We start from the raw sequence: 19329 nt of genomic DNA on the forward strand, positions 1-19329 counted from the left end.
CATCATTCACTAAACTATGTTGTAATTAGAAGAAAAACATATTTTTTAAAAAAGGATTGCATCTACTTACATAAAATGTGCTCTTCAATTTAAACACCATAAACATCTATTGTGGTCACATGACTAAGAAAACAATGAATAATTGGAAATTAGGGTTTGAATTTGATTGGTGAAATGTTAGTTAGTTTCCTTTTTCTTTGTGAGTCATTGGTTATTAGTTATTAGTAGAAATTAAGAAATGTTTCTATAAAGAAGAAAGGTTTGCATATACCTTTAAAAATATGTATATATATAAAAATAAAATTGGAAGTGGTCCAGGTCTGCCACGTCAACAAATTAAACAAAAAAGAAAAAAGAAAAAAGAAAGGGATCGGACGAGTTAGAAAGCGCCAGGTGGAAACAGAGTGAGGAGCACCGACGACTAGCCACTTGTAGCCGAAAGCGACGACACGTTCGCACACGTCCAACAATGACGTGGAGGGCCCCACAAAGGGACAACGTGGCCCCGTCAGCCTCGACAGGGCCACACGTGTCGTCACGCGCTTTGTACGCAATAGCTGTAAGCCACGTAACGTAGAGATGGGTCCCACACGCGATGACTTTTGACCTATTTTCTTCCTTCCTTCCTTTTAATTAATTCTTTCCAAATAATTATAAAAAATAATTCCCTACTTTGTAGTTTTTTCCGTTATTTTATCTGTTTACGAAGGAAAACCGAATTTAGACGTAAAAACAACCGAAAATCGCTCGCTTTGACGTATTTAATCAACTATTTTAATTTAGTACACAAAAAATAAATCCATCTGTCACAGATTCGCCCCTTTCCATCTCAGGAACTGCACCAAATCCAAATCATATAATAAACCAACATTAATCTTGATTACAAATCTTAATTCACTCATTAACCAATATAACTCCATATATGTAGATGTTTTCATTTCAACCTGTCTCTAAACTAACAAGAAAAAGAAAATAGATGCTTTTCTTAAAGTTTTTTAAGCAAAAAGGTTACCTAACAAATGTGGGTTGAAATCTTGTTCATAAGTTTTAACTAATATGTTTGGTGCACATTTATTTTTTAAATTACTTCTTCATTTATTAAATAAAATAAAAACGACATGAAAGCTAAACAAATTGAGAAAATGTATTTGGAACTAATATAATATATAACGAGTAATTTATATAAATATAAAAAAAAATTCAAAGTATTTACTGCCCTTATAACAAAATAAGAAAACAAAGCAGGACCATTTTTCATAAAATTCATATATATCCTTACAATTTATATCTCATTTGTCATTTATTAATGCCGTCTTGATACAACTAATGACCAAAATCAAATAACTAAACTTAGAAATCTTTCATCTTTGGATATCTATGTTCGAGATCGAATAAAATAAAAACATAGTATGTATGTGATCGTGTATCAAAATCTATGGCACATGTGTGAGTGATATCAGATGTTGAGTGGGATAATTTGGATATTTTGGGTTGGAGGTACTTTTCAAAAATTGTTTTATAAAATATTTGTTAGGTTTGTTATATTTTTGGAAGAAAAAAAAAAAAAGGAGTATATAATATAATGAATTTCAAAGTGAAAAAAGAGTGATTGATTAAAGTTGGAGGTTGGAAAAGGCGGGGTGGAGAACACGGTGGAGGATGGCGCGTGAAGAGTGAATGAGTGTGTGAGGGGTGTTCCCGGATTCAACAACCACACCCTTAGACCATCGGTAACAAAAGTTCTCTATAAATAACCAAAAACCAATTGAATTTCTTCTCCTCCCTTCTTTTCATTTCAGCATCAAGATTTTTCCTCTCTCTTTTCGCTTCTTTTCCGTTCTCCTGTCTTCCCCATTTCGGCTTCCTCTTCTTCTGCATTTCTTCGCCACATTTCTCAGGTTCTTCCTCTCTTTCTCTCTTTCTCTCTTTCTCTTCTTTCACCTTCTTTACTTTCTGTTTCTATTTCCCGCCGCCCTATATAATCTCCCTCTTAAACCCTTCACTTCTTCTCGGGTTTTCCTATTTTTGTTTTTCCCATCTGGGTCTTGAATTCCCCCCCCCCCCCCCCCCCCCCTTTTTAACCGACTTTTCTAATTCAACAATCCATTCAGTACGTCTCTTCCCTCCTTTCCTCAATTCTCATTTGTTGTTTATTGGTGTTCATTCTGCATTTTCATGGCCTCTCCTTGCATTTCGCTTCCTTTTCAATTTTCCCCATTCCACCTTTTACCTCTCTTTCTTATGCTACTTGTATTTATTTTTAAATTTGTTCTCTTCATTGGGGTTTTAACTTTTTGGCGGCGCAATATTTGTTATTAACAGAAAAATTGGGTTTAAAATGCCTGCAGATTTATAGGGTTTTAATCAATTGTTGATACGTTTGTTTTACGTGTTTGGATGCATTTTAGGCTTTTAGGTGCTTGAATTCTTTCTGGTATGACTTTATTTGTCTTCATGCGAATTGGGTTTATGGAATTGAAATAGGTTTTTTGCGCTTTGGGGTTAATGCAATTCAATTTGGGTTCTGTACAAAATTTCCCTGATTCTACTGTGGAGTTCGTTTCATATACGGTTGAATGACAGCTCGTATGTTTGTTTCTTTACTCGAGTTTTTTTTGTCCTTTTCTTTTCTGAATTTGATTGATCGGTTTACTTTTATTTTTTCTTTTCCCATCCGCAAAATCATATTTCATTTTGCACTGTTTCCAATTGGTTTGCCTTTTTTTGAGTTTCTTCTTATTAAATTGATGGGACATTTATTTGGTTGTCGCCACATTTGATATTTGATGATATAATAATCGAGCTCGATTTCTCACCTTCCTTCAATTGGGTTCATAGATTAGGAACTGTTTATTGTAGCCACAACTGTAAAAGCCATGTTTCTGTTTGATGGTTGGTTGCATTTATTGCCCTTCCATTGAAATAGCAACCAAAATCTGGTTTTTGGTATTTTACTTCATCTATGGCCTTTGGGAAAGTGAATCTTTATTTCTTTGTCCATTTTTTTATTTATTCACTTGCTTCTATGTAGGCCCATAATGTGTGGTTGCATATGGTTGTGTTTCCTCTTTACTGTGTGGTAGTGGTAGTCTTTTGCATACTCTTTTTAAGCTCTTCTACTATTTCCTGCTCTTCACAACAACTCTTTTTAACACTCTTTTAGTGTTCTAAGTTGCAAAGAGACTAGTTGGTTTTCTCCAGTTTTAGATCTGCTTTGCTATCTTTACTGCTACTTACATTTTATATTCTTTACTTCCTTAAAGGTTTTCTTTTATGTAAACTTACTCATCATCACTGTTTCAATTTGTCGGTTTAGTTGATATTTTCTTGTGAGATGAACTTTACTTCCAGAAAAACATATTGCTTATTAGGTAGTGGCAGAGCTTCAAGATATTTATAAACTTGCGTGCCTTTTTATGATGGTTGTTTCGTTTGTTGTATGTTGTGTACGACAAATTGAAGTTTTATTGCATTTCTCTCTAATAAAAATTATAAAATAGATGCAGAGTACTTATTTTGAGGTTGAAATTGACGCTCTATGTTATGATACAAACCATGAGATCTGTGTGATTTTGTTTTTATATTTATTGTCCCAAAGCTTTTTTCTTAACTGCATGAACTACACTTTTCAGGTAGTTCTTCTCCACGGTTTCTTTTCAGATTGTTAGGAAGATGACAAGGTACTGACTTGAATAAGATTGGCTCTGTTATCCGTTTTTTGATCTGAATGCTTATTGATGTTTATAGCAACAACATTCTAATGTCTTCTTTTTTGATGTTCTTTCAGATGTTTTGTGCTTGATGGATCGTGTGCCAAGTGGTAGTGATAAGAAAACATTGAAAAAGTGGTTTTTTATTGATAAAAGAGTTGGTTAAAGAGGACATAAGTGCGCTTTATTTTTGTGAGTAGCAAGTAAAACTATAAACCTATACATTTGAATCAACCTCTAAATCGGATCATATGGATCTTAAATCGAATCACAACTCTCCCATACTCACCGACCCTGCGCCTATCAGCAAGTCTAGGCTCGGCGTGCATTTGAATATGTTGCCCTATGTATCTGCTCCAGGAGTTGGTTTCTCGCCAAATATGCTTCTAATACCCAGGAAAAAAACTGGTGTGCTTGATGATGTTCGAGCAAGCAGCTGGCTTGATGCTATGAAATCTTCATCTCCTCCTCCTAATAGGATTTCCAAGGACGATATGAATGAGCTTCCATCATTGGATCCAGATATTTTGTATCGCAATTGGATGGTACTATTTCTTTTACAATCACCTTCTGATGTTGGAAGGGTTTTATTGAGTATCCTGAACGAGTTGTTTATGTATTACTATATGTCTCTTTGTTATTTCAGATTAAGTATCCATCAGCACTTGCCTCATTCGACCAGATCGTACCTCATGCAAAAGGAAAGAGAATAGCATTATTTTTGGATTATGATGGCACTCTCTCACCAATTGTAGATAACCCTGACGGCGCTTTCATGTCTGATGCTGTAAGAATCTGTAATTGCTTGTAAATAAGTTGTTTAGAATAACTTCACCCTTGCTGCCAAGTATGACTAATCACTCTGCAAATTTTATAGATGCGTGCTACTGTGAAAGAGGCTGCAAAATATTTTCCAACGGCTATAATTAGTGGAAGAAGTCGTGACAAGGTTTGTTTCTATGCTTCACCTGTTGCACAATATTTTCTAATGAATTCAACTGGTTTCTGTGGTTCGAGTTTTGAACGCCTTTGTTGTCCGATTGTTCAGGTTTACGAATTTATTGGACTAAAAGAACTTTACTATGCTGGTAGTCATGGAATGGACATTATGGTCTCTGATAGACACTCAGCTGACAACCAGGTAGCGGAATGAGAGTTGTCCATTTTAACAGTCATGTCTAAATGTTTCTCTTTTGGATGTTATTTTGATAGTGGTCTTACATAAATTCCTTTCATTACTTAGGGCAAGGAAGTTATGTTCCAGCCTGCTAGTGAGTTTTTACCTTTGATAGACGAGGTGAGCATTGACTTTCTAGCCTAATAACATATTTTTTTACATTAGGCTACAGCTTGTTATTTATATCATGGTTTTATAGCATTTGAATAAAAAAATTTCTCTTGTTTGGGCAGGTTTACAAATCCCTGATTGAAATCACCAAGGGGATTGCTGGAGCAAAAGTTGAAAACAACAAGTTCTGTGTCTCTGTTCACTATAGAAATGTGGATGATAAGGTACCCTCTCCTAAAAATTACCAATTTGTAGAAGATTACCAATTAGTAGGGAAGATCACCGATTAATTGAATTTCTCTTCAGAACTGGAATGCTCTTGCGAATTCTGTTTACGACCTTTTGGAAAATTACCCCCGGCTGCGTGTCAGTCATGGTCGTAAGGTATTTTGATATCATTAATGGAAGTTCAATCAAATTGTCATTAGATACTTGATTATTCTAAATACTACCATCAGTTTTCCTCTATTTTTCTGATCTCCCTGTTTTGGATTCATAGGTTTTAGAAGTACGACCTGTGATTAGCTGGGACAAGGGCAAGGCTGTTGCATTCTTGCTTGAAACCCTAGGTAAGAAAGCCAGTAGTGGTTACTCTTGTTTTCTTTCAAGAATATTCTTGTATAAGTTTGTTTATCATCAATGTCAATCTATGACACTCTCAAAATCTTAAACCGTACTCCAGGACTTAACAATTGCGATGAAGTGCTGCCGATTTACATAGGAGATGATCGCACGGATGAAGATGCCTTCAGGGTAAGTTTATCATCCCATTAATTCCAATACCCTGGTTATCCCCTTCTGGGAAGTTCAAACTTAGAAATGAAAGGAGTTGAGTTGAATTACAGGTACTGAAAGAAAGAAATTGTGGTTATGGCATATTAGTCTCTTCAGTGGCCAAGGAAAGCAGTGCAGCTTACTCTTTGAGAGACCCATCTGAGGTACAAACTCTCTCATAACCCTGCAAACAAAACATCTTCAAATTCAGACTTGACTTGTTTAGCCATTTTTGAGCCTGTGCTTGGAAAAACCAAGTGTATATATATATATCTGATTAGAGGTGGGTGAATGATATGGAAATGCAGGTGATGGAGTTTCTGAAGTCACTGGTGACATGGAGGAAGTCAAGTGCTTTATGAATGAATATGAAGAGAGAATTGGCAGCATAACATTAATTTGATTGATATTATGAAGGAATAATAATGGTTGGTATACACATAAATATAGAAAAGAAGGAAGGGGATATTATTTTTGGAGCAGATTTACAAAGAAGTGGCAGATTTCAGAGTTGGCCCGTTTGTTGTTTCTGCTCAAAATCAAAGGTCATTGTTGTGTTTTTTGCTTCTTCTTTTCTTATTTTTTATTTTTTATAAAAAAATTTAATCTTCATTTTGTAAAGTCAAGTTGGGTGCATTAATTAAATTAATATACTTCACTTACCCTTTCTACTACTGTCAAAGAATCTCATTCTTTTATCTGTTTTAGAGTTTTGTAGATCAAATATTCCCTTCTCAAAACTATATATTATATCAAAGAACGAACAAGAAATGCCTTCATTCCATTTATTCAATTCAACAAAGCAACTTATTGTTGATTGATATTACTATTGATTCCCCCCCTTTTATTGGCTTTGCTGCGTTATGTGGGATTGTTTGTGTATGTCCCAGTGATTGGTAATTTGGTGGCATCCTTTCATTTTATACAAGTTTAGTCTATAAAATTTATTTTTAATCTATAGTGTATATAATACCCTTCACATGAAACCAACCCTATTTCCAAATAATCAATTTATTCTATTTTCATGTTTCAAATTATTAAATAGTTTTACTTGTTTAATCTTTTTTTTTTACCAAAAAATATATATATAATTCATATTATTTTAACGTTTTTCCTTTTTATAAAATTAACTTTATAAAAAAAAAAGAAACAACTCTGATTAAAAAAGAGATAGGTTACATTAGTATTTATTTTAATTATTAAATGAAAATAAAGAGAGGATATAATTGAGGAGATGATTTTAAATTATTTATTTTCTTTAGAACAAGGAAGATTTGAAACCGAGTGTATTTAAAAATTTCATGGTTGGAGGGTAATTAGAAAGGGAAGGAAAGTTTAAAATTTACTAATATAGACTTTTACATTTATTAATTTACTATTAAATCTTAAATCTTAAATCTTATGAGATTCTATGAAATCTAACCATTTTGGCTAGGAAGCTTTTTAAATAAAAATAGGATTTGAAGTCATTTTTTATTTAAAAATCTTTCTTTTTTTCATAACAAACCTGCATGATTCATTTCAAATCAATTATAAATTAAAATTACTCATGATCTTGAGGTTAAAAAAGTATGAATAAATTTTTTTTTTTAAAAAAGTCCTAAATACTTTTGAGTTTCAATATGCTTTTTAGTTAGAGCTATCTTTAGGATGCCCGAAAACATTAAGTTATTTTATATTATGCTAAAACGAGTCTAAAAATATTTCACATCTTTAAATAATTACTTTTTTTAAAAATAATATTTTTATAGATATCTAAAAATATTGGAAGATTTCGGAATTCTTTCATTGAAATTTAATCCAACATGCTTTAAATTTGTAAAATGTTTCAAGAATGACTTTAAGTTTATTAATTAATTTATAATTAATTTTAGTATAATGTTGTTAAATAATATATTTGTTTTTATTAATTTAGATTTTTTTTAAAGAATTGTTTACTTTTAATTTTGAAATAGGTTATTGTAGAAAAATATTGAAGTAGAGCAACTAGTCGAAGTAACTTTTCAAATACTAGCTTATTTCAAACGTTTTTATATTCTAAAGTTTAAATAAAAACTATTTTTTAAAAAAAGAAAACTAATTAATCCAAACAAACCCTAAACTTGTATCTTTTATATTATTTTTATATGTTACTTTTCTCTACAAACAAAGGAAAAAATATGTCCTCAACACGAAAATCTATAAGAGAACGTTTGACGTGCAAATTCGAAATCAAGTGCCTGAGAATTAAATGACTATGAGCTTGTTTGATGAGGTTCTAACACTTGGAAATTAATGTTTGTGTTTGGGGTGTTAGGTTTGAATTTTTAGACTTGGCTAATTTGTTTTTTTTTGTCAATTGTACGATCTAAATTTATCATGTATAAAATATTTAATTGATTTTTTAAAAATATTTTGTACATATAATTCAATTTCTTGACTTATTGATTTTTATGATAATAATGTAAAAGCAAAAAAGTTTAACATTCAATAACGATAATTTCGATAACAGTTGCATTAACATGAATGATCTAATTAGGAAGATTACAAACTATTCACAAAATATAACAAATTATATAGTCAAATGGACTTTAAAAAATTTTCAGTTAAGAGACACATTATAAAACATGTAAAGGTAAGTTTCAAAATAAGCATAGCAAAATGGTCATGTAAAGGCAGAAATCAAAGTAAAGTTATGCCTTCTTGGAATGCACATGGAATGTAATATTTAAACTGCTTTTATCAAAATACTTTAAATAAAAATGAGATTTTTTAAAGAAAAAAACACTTTTTTCTTAAGTCAATCAAAATTAAATCCTAAATTTTGTATGCTAGTATAACATACTCATAAATTTTAAAGTTATGTATAATAATGTGTTTTAAAATTTAATTTTGTACCAAATATATTCAAATTTTTAAGCTTTTGCCATTTATTTTCTTCAAGTTTTAATGGAAAATGGATTCATATTTTTCCATACAAAAAATGATAAAACAAGGATGAAAAAAAGAGTTATAATTTGTTCATTTATTTTTATTCTTTCAACCAAAATGTACCATTTTCTATTTTTCATTGGAGTAATAATTTTTTACTATTATTTTACATTTATAAAAATAAAGAAATTATATATTTATTCGCTCATAACAATAAAAAATTACACTAACTAATTTGACTACAAAAAAAACCTTATTTAATCCATAAAATTAGAAACAGATTTTTAATCTTTTTAGTTAAACCAACTTAAATTCGCATCAAATGTCGAAAGGCCAAACAGCCCCTAAAGGGTTAGTTTGTCAATAATATAAATAACATGGATATTAACATGCCCGAAATTACAAATGTTTGGTATCTAGATTTTTTTTTTAAGATATCCAAATATACTTTGGATAACTATGTTTGTTTGGTAGGATTTTTGTTCGAGAATGTCTAAAATTTATCCAATATTCTAATAATGCACTTACGACATGCATAATTTAGAATTAGTTTAACTCATATAACATATTTGCTTTCGTAGATTTGTATTTATTAAAATGATTAATATTGTTTTACTATTTAAATACAATTTTTTTAAAAAATAAAATAAATATATTATAGCCAAAGAAAGTGAAATACATAGTTGACAATTTTTTTGTTTCAATACTTTCCAAATGTCCATTTTAGTTATAAATACGTGCAAAAAATGTTTTTTTCTTTAAATAGAAGAGTGAATCCCGGGAACAAGAGTATCCATAAAACCCATGTTTCAAAATGACATCCAAAACTCTCGAGATGCGTCATTGGTAAGGACATCTTAGAATGCTAATTTTTTTTTATATATAATTGTGCATCTTATCTTATCACAAAACAAACGGGGTAATTCAAATTTCCACTCTATGAAAAATTTGGATTATCACAAAACAAATGATCCCTAAAATCCATGTTCTAGGAGGGTATCTAAAACTCATAAGATGTCTTTCATCAAGCCATCCTAAAATGCATGAGAATGTTTAGATGCATAAGCATCTTTGTATTGTAAGACAAGCTGAAAATAATTTAGATACTCATTCAAAGAGAATTTTGGATGCTAACAAAGCATCAAAACGGTCACTTAACATCTCTAGTAGTGGGTTTTCCAACTTTTACTCATAGGCCAAATACGTCCTTTATAATACCTTAACCATCTTAATATCGAAACGGTTGCTTAACAATCCTTGTGATACCAAAACTTTGTGTTTAAATCTAACAAAGAAAACATGCCTAATATCATAAGTTTATGCATTGTGAATAGAAAACTAAAATACGAGAGAGATTAAATAAAGTCTCTTCAAAGGCATTCAAATAAAAAAACCTTAAAAACATAGAATGCAATATTAGCTACTTAACTTTTTTTACTTCAAGAACAAAAGAGAGAAAGGAGCCTAAACATCCCAAGGATGGATATGCTCTTTTGAGTTTTGACCGTTAAGTATAAAGATTCTCATTCTCAAATCTTTAATTATATAAAACTATATATTAAAATAATGAATCTTTTTAGTCAAGCAATCCTCAATTTGAGCCAATTGCTCCTTTGATTTTGGGTCACTTAGCTTCTATCCCATCCCCATGCTTCTAATATTATATTCCACACCCCTTCCTAAACTTTTTTTTTCTTTTAATCATTGTTATTCTAATTATCTTAATCTTAATCTACATCAAACATTATTATCATTCTGCAAGAAAGAAAACATTTAGTAAGAAGAAAGTTATATTATTTGCAAATTAAGGAAAATGATGCTAAAATTATATTAGCCAAATTCATAATAATAATCAAAGGGATGTTTCCATGAATATAAGTGGCAAATCGTGTTCATTGAATGCAAACATATAAAGACAAAGTCAAAATTCATAAAAGAAGTTATCTGAATAGAAAAGGCACTATAAACTTATTTAATTCAATTGAAGGATGGAGAATATGGGAGTAAGGGGTCATGATAAGGTATCTTGTTTTAAAGAGAAAAAAAAGAATGCAATTTTGAAACTCTCACCATCAGGCAAAGAAGAAAGGAATAATGGGAAGTTTGTGGTTTATTCTTTTTATACTAATATTGTTGTTGAGAAAAAAGAAAGCAAAACTTGGTGGTTAGAAAATAATGAAAACCCACCTTTTGATTTAATGGTTTGGGTTTGGTAAAATGCCCAAAGTCAACTTAGAAATCAAATTAAACTAAGTTCATCCTATTCTTCATCATCACATATCACATCTCAATCTTAAATCTCATCAAATTGTAGTAAAATTTATAGTTTTTGCTATATTTTGGTTTATTTTTGTTAAAAATGTTCATTTTATATAAACCTTATATAATTTAGTTGGTTGATAAATGATAGTAGTAATTATAGAATATAGTATGCATTTACTAAATAAATGTTATGGTAAGTTATTTTCTTAAAATTCTAGAAATATAATCATAAAAGATTGTAATTGTCTAATTGAAAAGGTTACTTTTTCGAATTAATACGAATAATAATCAAATTATAAAGAAAATCTGTAAATGTTTTAACTTGACTTGATTGCCCATTGATTTAAAATCAACCATCTCAAATTTTATAAAATATGCATTTTTACGTTTCTCCATAGTGTTGTAAATAATTATTAGTGATGAAAAAATTAATTATCTTCAATATTCTATTAATATATTTCCATTTCTGTAAAAAACAAACTTCCCATATATTATATATATATATATATTAGCATTACTTGATGAGATGAAATATGTCATTGGAAATTCTTTGTTATAAGCCAAAGAAGTTAGGTAAAGAATTTATTAAATATAGGCAACCAAAATTCTCACAACTCTTTTTTCAAAAAGCTTTGGATGATAAATATATATAAACTTATAACTAAAGACTAAACAATATATTATATTTTAAATAATTTTATGCTAATTTAATTTGCTTTTCTATTTTTCTTTTATTCATTTGCCATCTATATTACTATATTTGATGTTTAAAAGTACTTTTTCTGTTTCTAATAAATCCTAAAACTACTTACCCTTCCATTGCTTAGTTTTAACATCACAATATATATCAACAGTGTTAAAATAGGTGAACCTTCCATGGTTCAATTTGAATAAAAACTTCTTAATTATATTGAATAAAAGTTTGGAAACTTTCTAACTTAATAGTTACAAATTAAGTGGAAAAGAAAAATAATTAAAGCAGGTTTTTTCAAATTTGGAAAAAAAAAGAAATTAAATCAGTTAATCTAAAGTTGAGAAATCAATGTTATTATAGTATTATAAATGTATTATTTCTAAAATATAGTATAAAAGAAAGCATGGGAATTGAAGATAATGTAAGTCAAAATGTATGGACTATTACTTTACTTTACTTTACTTTAACTTTTGATTATTATTGTTTAAAATTTGATTTCCTTCTTTTAATTTACAAAAGTAGTATTTGTTAATTTCAAATGCATGGAGGGATTTGGTTTTCTCAATGCACCACCATGTGATCACAGTTTTCTAGACATTTAGAAGGGGATATCATTTTCTTCCATAAATCCAAGTCTCCACTTTGGTAACTAATCTGTTTTTTTTTTCTTCTTTAAATTAAGTTCATAAATATTACTTTATAAAATTTTCTTTTTATCTATTTTTAGGGTGATTTTAAAAAATCAAACCAAAATTTGATATTATTGTATAAAAAAAATAACTAATATGTCAACTTTTGTACTTAAGTAAGAATATAAGAGACTTAGCTGAATTAAAAAGAAAATAAAAATAGTTACTAAATTAAATCTTAAAAATGTTTTAGAAAACCTTACCAATAGAGTTTGAGTTGGTAACCACTAAAAATGTTTTAGAAAACTTTATCAATAGAGTTTCAGTTGGTAACCATTTTTTTTTTTCAAAATTAAACTTACTTGCTCTCTACTCTAACTCTAATTTACATCTTTCATTAAAAAAAAAATTGAATTAATTTTTAGTTTTCAAAATTAGTATTATAAGTAAAAAGTGGATAACAAAATTTAGAGGAGTAAAAAGTGATTGCCATAAATGCTTAAGTTGTCCACAAACGTTAAAAGACAAAAAAATGGAAGTGAAAGACATAAAAAATTTGGTGGGATAACACATGGTATGAGTGTTATTCTTTTCTAATAATGGTATTTGGTCTTCTTTTTACACAAAAAAAACTTAAGTATGACCTGTTTGGATTGCTTCTAAAAAGAAAGTTGTTTTTCAAAAGTGAGTAGAAGATTTGATTGAAACTAATAATTTCAATAAATATTTTTACTAATTGATTTTTTTTTGTTTAATTATATGATCAATTGAGTTGGTCGTTAGAGTGAAGATCAAAGTTGGTTGTCACAGGTTGACAAATGGAGGTAGTCACCAAAGTTTGTTGTCAAAGACAGTCACCCAATTTGATTGTCAAATTTGGCCTCTACTATAAATAGTTTTCATCAAAGTCCGTCTCATTAGGTGTGCTCGCTAAGAATATTGTCAACCATGTGCGTTCTCAGAGTGAGACAAAAGTGTGTAGTTGGTCATTGATAGTTGAAATAGCCACAAAAGACAATCGTCGAAGTTTTGGAGTTGGGGTGGTAACCATAGTTGATTAACAAATGTGATTTTTGATTAAGGTAGCATTCACTTGTAGGTGGCTATTAGAGTATATGATAAAAAAAAATGAATGAGATGGTAGTAGTCTTCAATGATGGTTGTTAAAGTTAGTCGTTAGTGGTGAAAGCGATCATGTAAATTTGGTTTTTTCTTGAGTTGGGTGGTAGAGATAGCCATTAATGCATAGGACGAATGGGAAGTTTGATGGTTGAATAAATTTAAATGAAATTAAAGTTGAAGAACTAAATTAAGATGAAAATGAAAGGGGGGAGTATAAAAGATATAAAATGGAGCAAAATGGGTATTAAATATATAAAAGGAAAGGAGAAAAGAAAGAAAGAAAGAAAGAGAGAAAAGGGTTGTAATGGATGGGGGGGAAGGGTCGGGGAGCGTGAAGGGAAGAGTGAAGACGGTTCCGTCAAATCCGAAGGTCACAAAAAATGATTTCCATTTCAAAGGAGAATGAGACGCCGAAATTTAGGGCGTTACCTTCTCCCTCTGGGCCCCACTTCCTCCAACTTCCCTTTACCGCCTATTCTCGGTTTCTTCCCTAACCCACAACCAAAGCAACTTTTCCCTTTTTTCTTCTTCTTCTTTCAATTTTAAATAAAATCAATTATCCTCCCTCAATTCTAAAAACTATATATTTTAATAAATATATATGATTAAAGTATTACAAATTCTAAGAAGCAAAAGAAATCAAGGTTCATAAATAATGGCTTAAATTGGTATGTAATGTGTGAAATCATTCCCTCACAAAAAATATAGGAAAAAAACAAAATATACAAATAGGATATTCTTTTTTTATTATTATTTTCTGACAGAAAAACAAATAAGGTATATTAAGTAAAAGAGAGTCCAAGGTTTCAGAAAATTAATTAATAAGAAGAAATTGTCTGGTGAGGTGGAAATCAATCACAAAATAAATAAGATATATTTAATAATAATGAAGAAAAAGAAAAAGAAACCGGTTGAAACAGTGAGTGGTCAGCTTGCTTAAAAAAAGAAAGTGGATTTTGGGGCAAGGCTTCCGGTCAGTGTGATTGACCGTATAACCGTTGGCATTTCATTCTTATAATTCCTTCCTTTTTTTTCCTTTTCTTCTCTTAACACATAAACCCAAATCCCCAAGAACAAATAGAAGAAGAAGAAGAAGGAAGGAACAACAACAACATCAACAAAATCTCTCTCTCTCTCTCTCTAATTCTGATTATGTAAATCCTTCTTTCAATCATCTCTCTGTAACTCATCTTCTTCCATTTACTCTACAATACAATGCCTCTGTTTTCACTCTTCCGCCATCTCATCTTTCCTATCATATTTCTTCCTTCCCTTTGCTCCGCCGCTGATCCCTACGTCTCTTACGACTTCCGCCTCTCTTACATCACCGCCTCTCCCTTGGGCGTTCCCCAGCAGGTTCTCTCTCTCTCTCTCTGTTTCCGTTTTCTTTTTGCCTATTTTCTTTTTGAAATGAAATACCACTCTTCATTGTTTCTTCTTCTGTTTGGTTCTCCTATTTAGTTTGTTTCAAGTTTAGAAGTACGTTTATGTTCTTCGAGTATTGGTATGTGCCATGTGGTTTATGGTTTTGCTCTGTATGACTGTATTTTACCCAAACAGAAAATAAATATTAGTTTAATTAAAAAAAAAAAAAAAGAAGAAGAAGAAAAGAAAAAAGAAGAAAAAAGAAACTGTTTGTTGGATATTTAGAATTATATTTAAATTTGTGTGTATTTATATTTATAAATTTTTATTCTTACCGGGTCGCGCGGTTTGAGGCATTGAATAATTTAGGGCTTTTTCTTTTTTTAATATTCATTATGATTGCTTTCAGCCGTTCTGGGGCATAATATACAACTTTTAAGTTACTCATTTTGATTGTCGAGAAAGTTTTATTGACGCGAAAATCTATATATACATATAACTAATAATTTAATTTTGTTTCTTAAATTTGATGAACAATTAAATGGCGTTTTTAAATGATGAAAAATGAAAAATATAATGAAGAATATTTTTTTGGGTAAATGAATTATTAGTTTTTCAAATAACATAAACAAAATTGGTTGAAGGTTTTTTAGGTATGATTTAAAATATAATCTCATCCATTTTATATAAGTTTTTGAGTTGATAGATGATTTAAGATGAATCATATAAAGTTAAATTTACTTCAAGTATTTTGATTGATCGTTGATCGTTGATGATTTAAAATTTGTTGTTGCAGGTTATAGCTGTGAACGAACAGTTTCCTGGTCCTCCAATCAATGCCACTACTAATTACAATGTTGTTGTTAATGTATGGAATGATTTGGATGAAAATCTTCTATTGACTTGGTATGTTTACTTGAGAAAGTGACTTCTCTATGTATACATTGGCTTCTGTATGATTCAAAGAGCTGTGTATTAACTATGGCAGGTCCGGGATTCAAATGCGGAGAAACTCCTGGCAAGATGGTGTTCTTGGAACCAATTGTCCAATTCCTCCAAAGTGGAACTGGACCTACCAGTTTCAAGTCAAGGATCAGATTGGAAGTTTCTATTACTTTCCATCGCTCAATTTTCAAAGAGCATCTGGTGGGTTTGGCCCAATTGTTATTAATAATCGAGAGATTATCTCGATTCCTTTTCCTCAACCTGATGGAGAAATTTCCATTATGATTGGTGATTGGTATACAAGAAACCACACGGTTAGTTTCTGCTTTATCTGTGGTGTCATTGAACTTTTTCTAATTTAAACCAGTCATATCATATTAAATTTTTTGAATTCAGGCACTCAGGGCAGATCTTGATGCTGGAAAGGAACTTGGAATTCCAGATGGAGTTCTTATCAATGGCAAGGGGCCTTACCAGTACAACACAACTCTCGTACCTGCCGGTATCCAATACGAAACTATTCAAGTTCATCCTGGTAATGTTCTTGTTTTATAACTACCCATGCATAAGTTGTTACATTCCACTTTGAATGTCTTAGTTTGTACTTTATGAGATCTTTCTTCCGTGAATGTTACTGTTCTATTCCTTATGATAACTTTTTTTTCATATTTCCAAAAAGTATGGTGATTTCTTATGCAACTTCTGATTGTTCTGGAAAAGACAGTTTCATTGACAAATGTTAGACTACACTCACATGAAACCAAAGGGACTAAATGGCATTATTTGCTGCAAATTCCCAATTTCAGACTTTTATATTGAACTGTTTGGTTTCTTTCACTGAAGTTTTTTGTTTTCGTTCAGGAAAAACTTATCGAGTTCGTGTGCACAACGTTGGGATTTCTACCAGTTTGAATTTTAGAATCCAAAGTCACAATATGCTTCTAGCAGAAACAGAGGGACATTATACAGTTATGCAAAATTACACAGACTTTGATATACATGTTGGACAATCATACTCTTTCTTAGTTACCATGGACCAAAATGCCAGTACAGATTACTACATTGTTGCAAGTGCTAGATTTGTGAATGAATCACTTTGGCAAAAGGTAACTGGTGTTGCCATCTTACACTACTCCAACTCCAAAGGACCAGCAACCGGCCCTCTCCCAGATCCTCCCAATGATTTTTACGACAAGGAGAGATCAATGAACCAGGCCAGGAGTGTAAGGTTCGTTTTTAAAGCAGTTTCTTTCTTTTTATTCTCGGTATCTTGTGGTAGAGAATTTTGAGTCATATCAGAGTTGTGATTTATGAATATGTTTCCATGCTTTAATTTTTTCTGAAAAAAAATTCTAAATTCTACCACGATAAAGTTGTTGGGACCTTGCAGTTGAACTGTTCTATTCTTGGATTTTGTTTGGAACTGCTGATTTCTTATGATCAATGTCCTATTTAATGAATCAGGCAAAATGTATCTGCTAGTGGTGCCCGTCCTAATCCACAGGGATCTTTTCACTATGGTCAGATAAATGTTACTCATACATATTTGTTGAAGAGTGAACCATTAGTGACGATCAACAAAACCGCTCGCGCAACCTTCAACGGTATCTCATTTGTTCCTCCTAAAACACCAATCAGGCTTGCTGACCAACATAAAGTTAAGGGAGCATACAAGCTTGATTTTCCTCATACGCCATTGAACAGAACACCAAAGGCAGATATATCTATTATAAATGCAACATATAAAGGATTTATTGAAGTAATATTCCAGAACAACGATTCTATCATCCACAGTATTCATATGGATGGTTATTCATTTTTTGTGGTTGGGTGAGATTTTCCACTCCATTTCCCCATTATATATTCAGTCAAGAAGCTTGCCTTTTACTTTATGCATCAATTGCTTTCAAATGTTGATTAATTCAATGTGTATTAATCCTGCAGTATGGGTTATGGTGATTGGTCAGAAGACAAAAGAGGTAGCTACAATAAATGGGATGCAATTACCCGATGCACGACTCAGGTTTGTTTCCTTTTTTTTTTCTCCAAGTTGTCATGTGAAGATTGATATGAAACACGCGTGTAATGAATGCTTATTATTAAAGCAAAGCAAGCTTAACCGGGTTCCTTGTTCTTCTTTACCGCATTTGATTTAAAATAATGTAGTGGAGATTAAAATACTATAATACAAGGGTGGAACAATCTAAGATCTGCTTGACTATGAAGTTCTCTACTTTCTTATATATTCTGTGATGAAATTTGTGAATAATTTAAAAAATGATACTTTCCGATAGTTTTGTATTAGGAGCACTGGTATTAATTGACATCATTATTAGTTCTTAAATTCTGATTTGGTAAATATATATCGGTTTTCAGGTTTATCCTGGGGCTTGGACTGCCGTTCTTATTTCTCTAGACAATGTTGGATCATGGAATCTTAGAGCAGAAAATTTGGATAGATGGTATTTAGGTCAAGAAACATACTTGAGAATTATCAATCCGGAGGAAAATGGGAAAACCGAGATGGAAGCTCCTTCAAACGTTCTATACTGCGGTGCTTTGCAGAGTTTGCAGAAGTATGTGAAGGCCCGTTTGTAACTATTTGGTTTTTCAAAAAAAATAATCTTATAAACAGCCCGTTTGAAAACTAATTTTTTTTAGAACTCGTCCTTGTTTTTTAAATTTGGTTAAAAATTGAACTATTTTACTTTGAAAGTAACTAAAAACTAAATAGTTACCAAAATGGAACTGTAGCAATTCTCTTACTCTTCCCTTGTTGCTGCCTTTAGGAAACCATCATCTAATCACCCATTTGCTTTTGTTTTGGTTTTCAGGGAACAGCACCACAAAAGCAATGGCAAATCAATCTTCAAGGGACACTCCAAACTCTTCATCGCTCTTCTGATGGCACTTCTAAATCTGGTTTCCATCTTTAGCTAAAAGTAACTTTTATGATTGACGAACATTGTTTCCATTTACTTCTCATCAGAGTCGTCGTTTTCGGGATCAACATCATTGGTTTCGTTTTGGGATATTGTCATTTGATTTGTTTTGTATACAGTCAGTTAGGTGTGAATGAGTCATTTTCCATAGAGAGATTGGTCTAAGTGACATTCTTTTCTGCCCTTTCCTCAACTTAGTGAAATTGTAACTTGAATAGTTTAGCAATGTTAGCAAAAATTTGCAGTCATGTCCTTGAGAATTCCTTTTTGCCTCTTGTGATCAAATGATTGTTTGGTTTAAAACTTGTTTTTTTTTTTTCTTTCATTTTTTACTTTTGGTTCATTTTTGATTTTATCCACTTAGAGTGGAATGTCTAATACACAAACAGATATCAGAGTTATTGATATCCACTCACTTTAGTGTAATTATTCACTTTTTTTCTTTTTAGAAACAAATCTTAGTAATTATTATTTCAAATACTTTTATATTTATTTTCTTACTTTTAAAATAGTCCTGAACGTTGTTACATATAACCCTAAACATTTCTCCATCTTTCCTCGTAATGTTAGGCTTAAATCAACCACCTTAGTTATGCTTAAATTTTGTGATAAACTTTTGAAATTGGTATGATGTGTTTAATTATAGCAATTTTAGATGGTAATTACACTCCTTTAAACAATATTGTTT

General features: G+C 30.9%; 2 protein-coding genes across 4 annotated transcripts; both read left to right on the forward strand.

Moving 5' to 3' along the window:
* The first annotated feature begins 1783 nt into the window (after window positions 1–1783).
* On the forward strand, window positions 1784–6593 carry LOC101212172 (trehalose-phosphate phosphatase A). 3 transcript variants are annotated; one of them, XM_031883231.1, is made up of 14 exons: window positions 1785–1898; window positions 3633–3680; window positions 3788–3902; window positions 4071–4255; window positions 4357–4497; window positions 4588–4659; window positions 4759–4851; window positions 4954–5007; window positions 5121–5222; window positions 5305–5382; window positions 5498–5567; window positions 5681–5751; window positions 5844–5936; window positions 6081–6593. In XM_031883231.1, exons 4-14 carry the CDS (start codon window positions 4091–4093, stop codon window positions 6132–6134), a joined length of 993 nt encoding a protein of 330 aa, XP_031739091.1. In that variant the 5' UTR covers window positions 1785–1898; window positions 3633–3680; window positions 3788–3902; window positions 4071–4090; the 3' UTR covers window positions 6135–6593. The 3 variants fall into 3 exon arrangements, with proteins under 3 accessions (XP_004148142.1, XP_031739091.1, XP_011651115.1); XM_004148094.3 differs by having other exon boundaries at window positions 1784–1898; window positions 3788–4255; XM_011652813.2 differs by lacking the exon at window positions 1785–1898 and adding an exon at window positions 1908–2110 and having other exon boundaries at window positions 3788–4255.
* A 7779-nt stretch (window positions 6594–14372) lies between these two features.
* Window positions 14373–18944, forward strand: LOC101211929 (monocopper oxidase-like protein SKS1). The gene is made up of 9 exons (XM_011652815.2): window positions 14373–14745; window positions 15551–15660; window positions 15743–16013; window positions 16096–16234; window positions 16561–16927; window positions 17164–17529; window positions 17644–17722; window positions 18076–18275; window positions 18534–18944. The coding sequence occupies exons 1-9, from the start codon at window positions 14605–14607 to the stop codon at window positions 18637–18639; spliced, it is 1779 nt and encodes a 592-aa protein (XP_011651117.1). The 5' UTR covers window positions 14373–14604; the 3' UTR covers window positions 18640–18944.
* Window positions 18945–19329: the final 385 nt, after the last annotated feature.

Source organism: Cucumis sativus, chromosome 3 (genome assembly GCF_000004075.3).
Source record: "Cucumis sativus cultivar 9930 chromosome 3, Cucumber_9930_V3, whole genome shotgun sequence".
Lineage (NCBI taxonomy): Eukaryota > Viridiplantae > Streptophyta > Magnoliopsida > Cucurbitales > Cucurbitaceae > Cucumis > Cucumis sativus.

Excerpts from the sequence above, each read along its gene's own strand:
- LOC101212172 (XM_004148094.3), top strand. The coding sequence starts at position 3,962 with ATGGATCTTAAATCGAATCACAACTCTCCCATACTCACCGACCCTGCG. Across the intron at positions 4,852-4,953 it reads GACACTCAGCTGACAACCAG|GGCAAGGAAGTTATGTTCCA; the intron begins GTAGCGGAATGA and ends TTCATTACTTAG. Across the intron at positions 5,937-6,080 it reads CTTTGAGAGACCCATCTGAG|GTGATGGAGTTTCTGAAGTC; the intron begins GTACAAACTCTC and ends ATGGAAATGCAG.
- LOC101211929 (XM_011652815.2), top strand. The coding sequence starts at position 14,605 with ATGCCTCTGTTTTCACTCTTCCGCCATCTCATCTTTCCTATCATATTT. Across the intron at positions 14,746-15,550 it reads CCTTGGGCGTTCCCCAGCAG|GTTATAGCTGTGAACGAACA; the intron begins GTTCTCTCTCTC and ends TTGTTGTTGCAG. Across the intron at positions 16,014-16,095 it reads GGTATACAAGAAACCACACG|GCACTCAGGGCAGATCTTGA; the intron begins GTTAGTTTCTGC and ends TTTTGAATTCAG.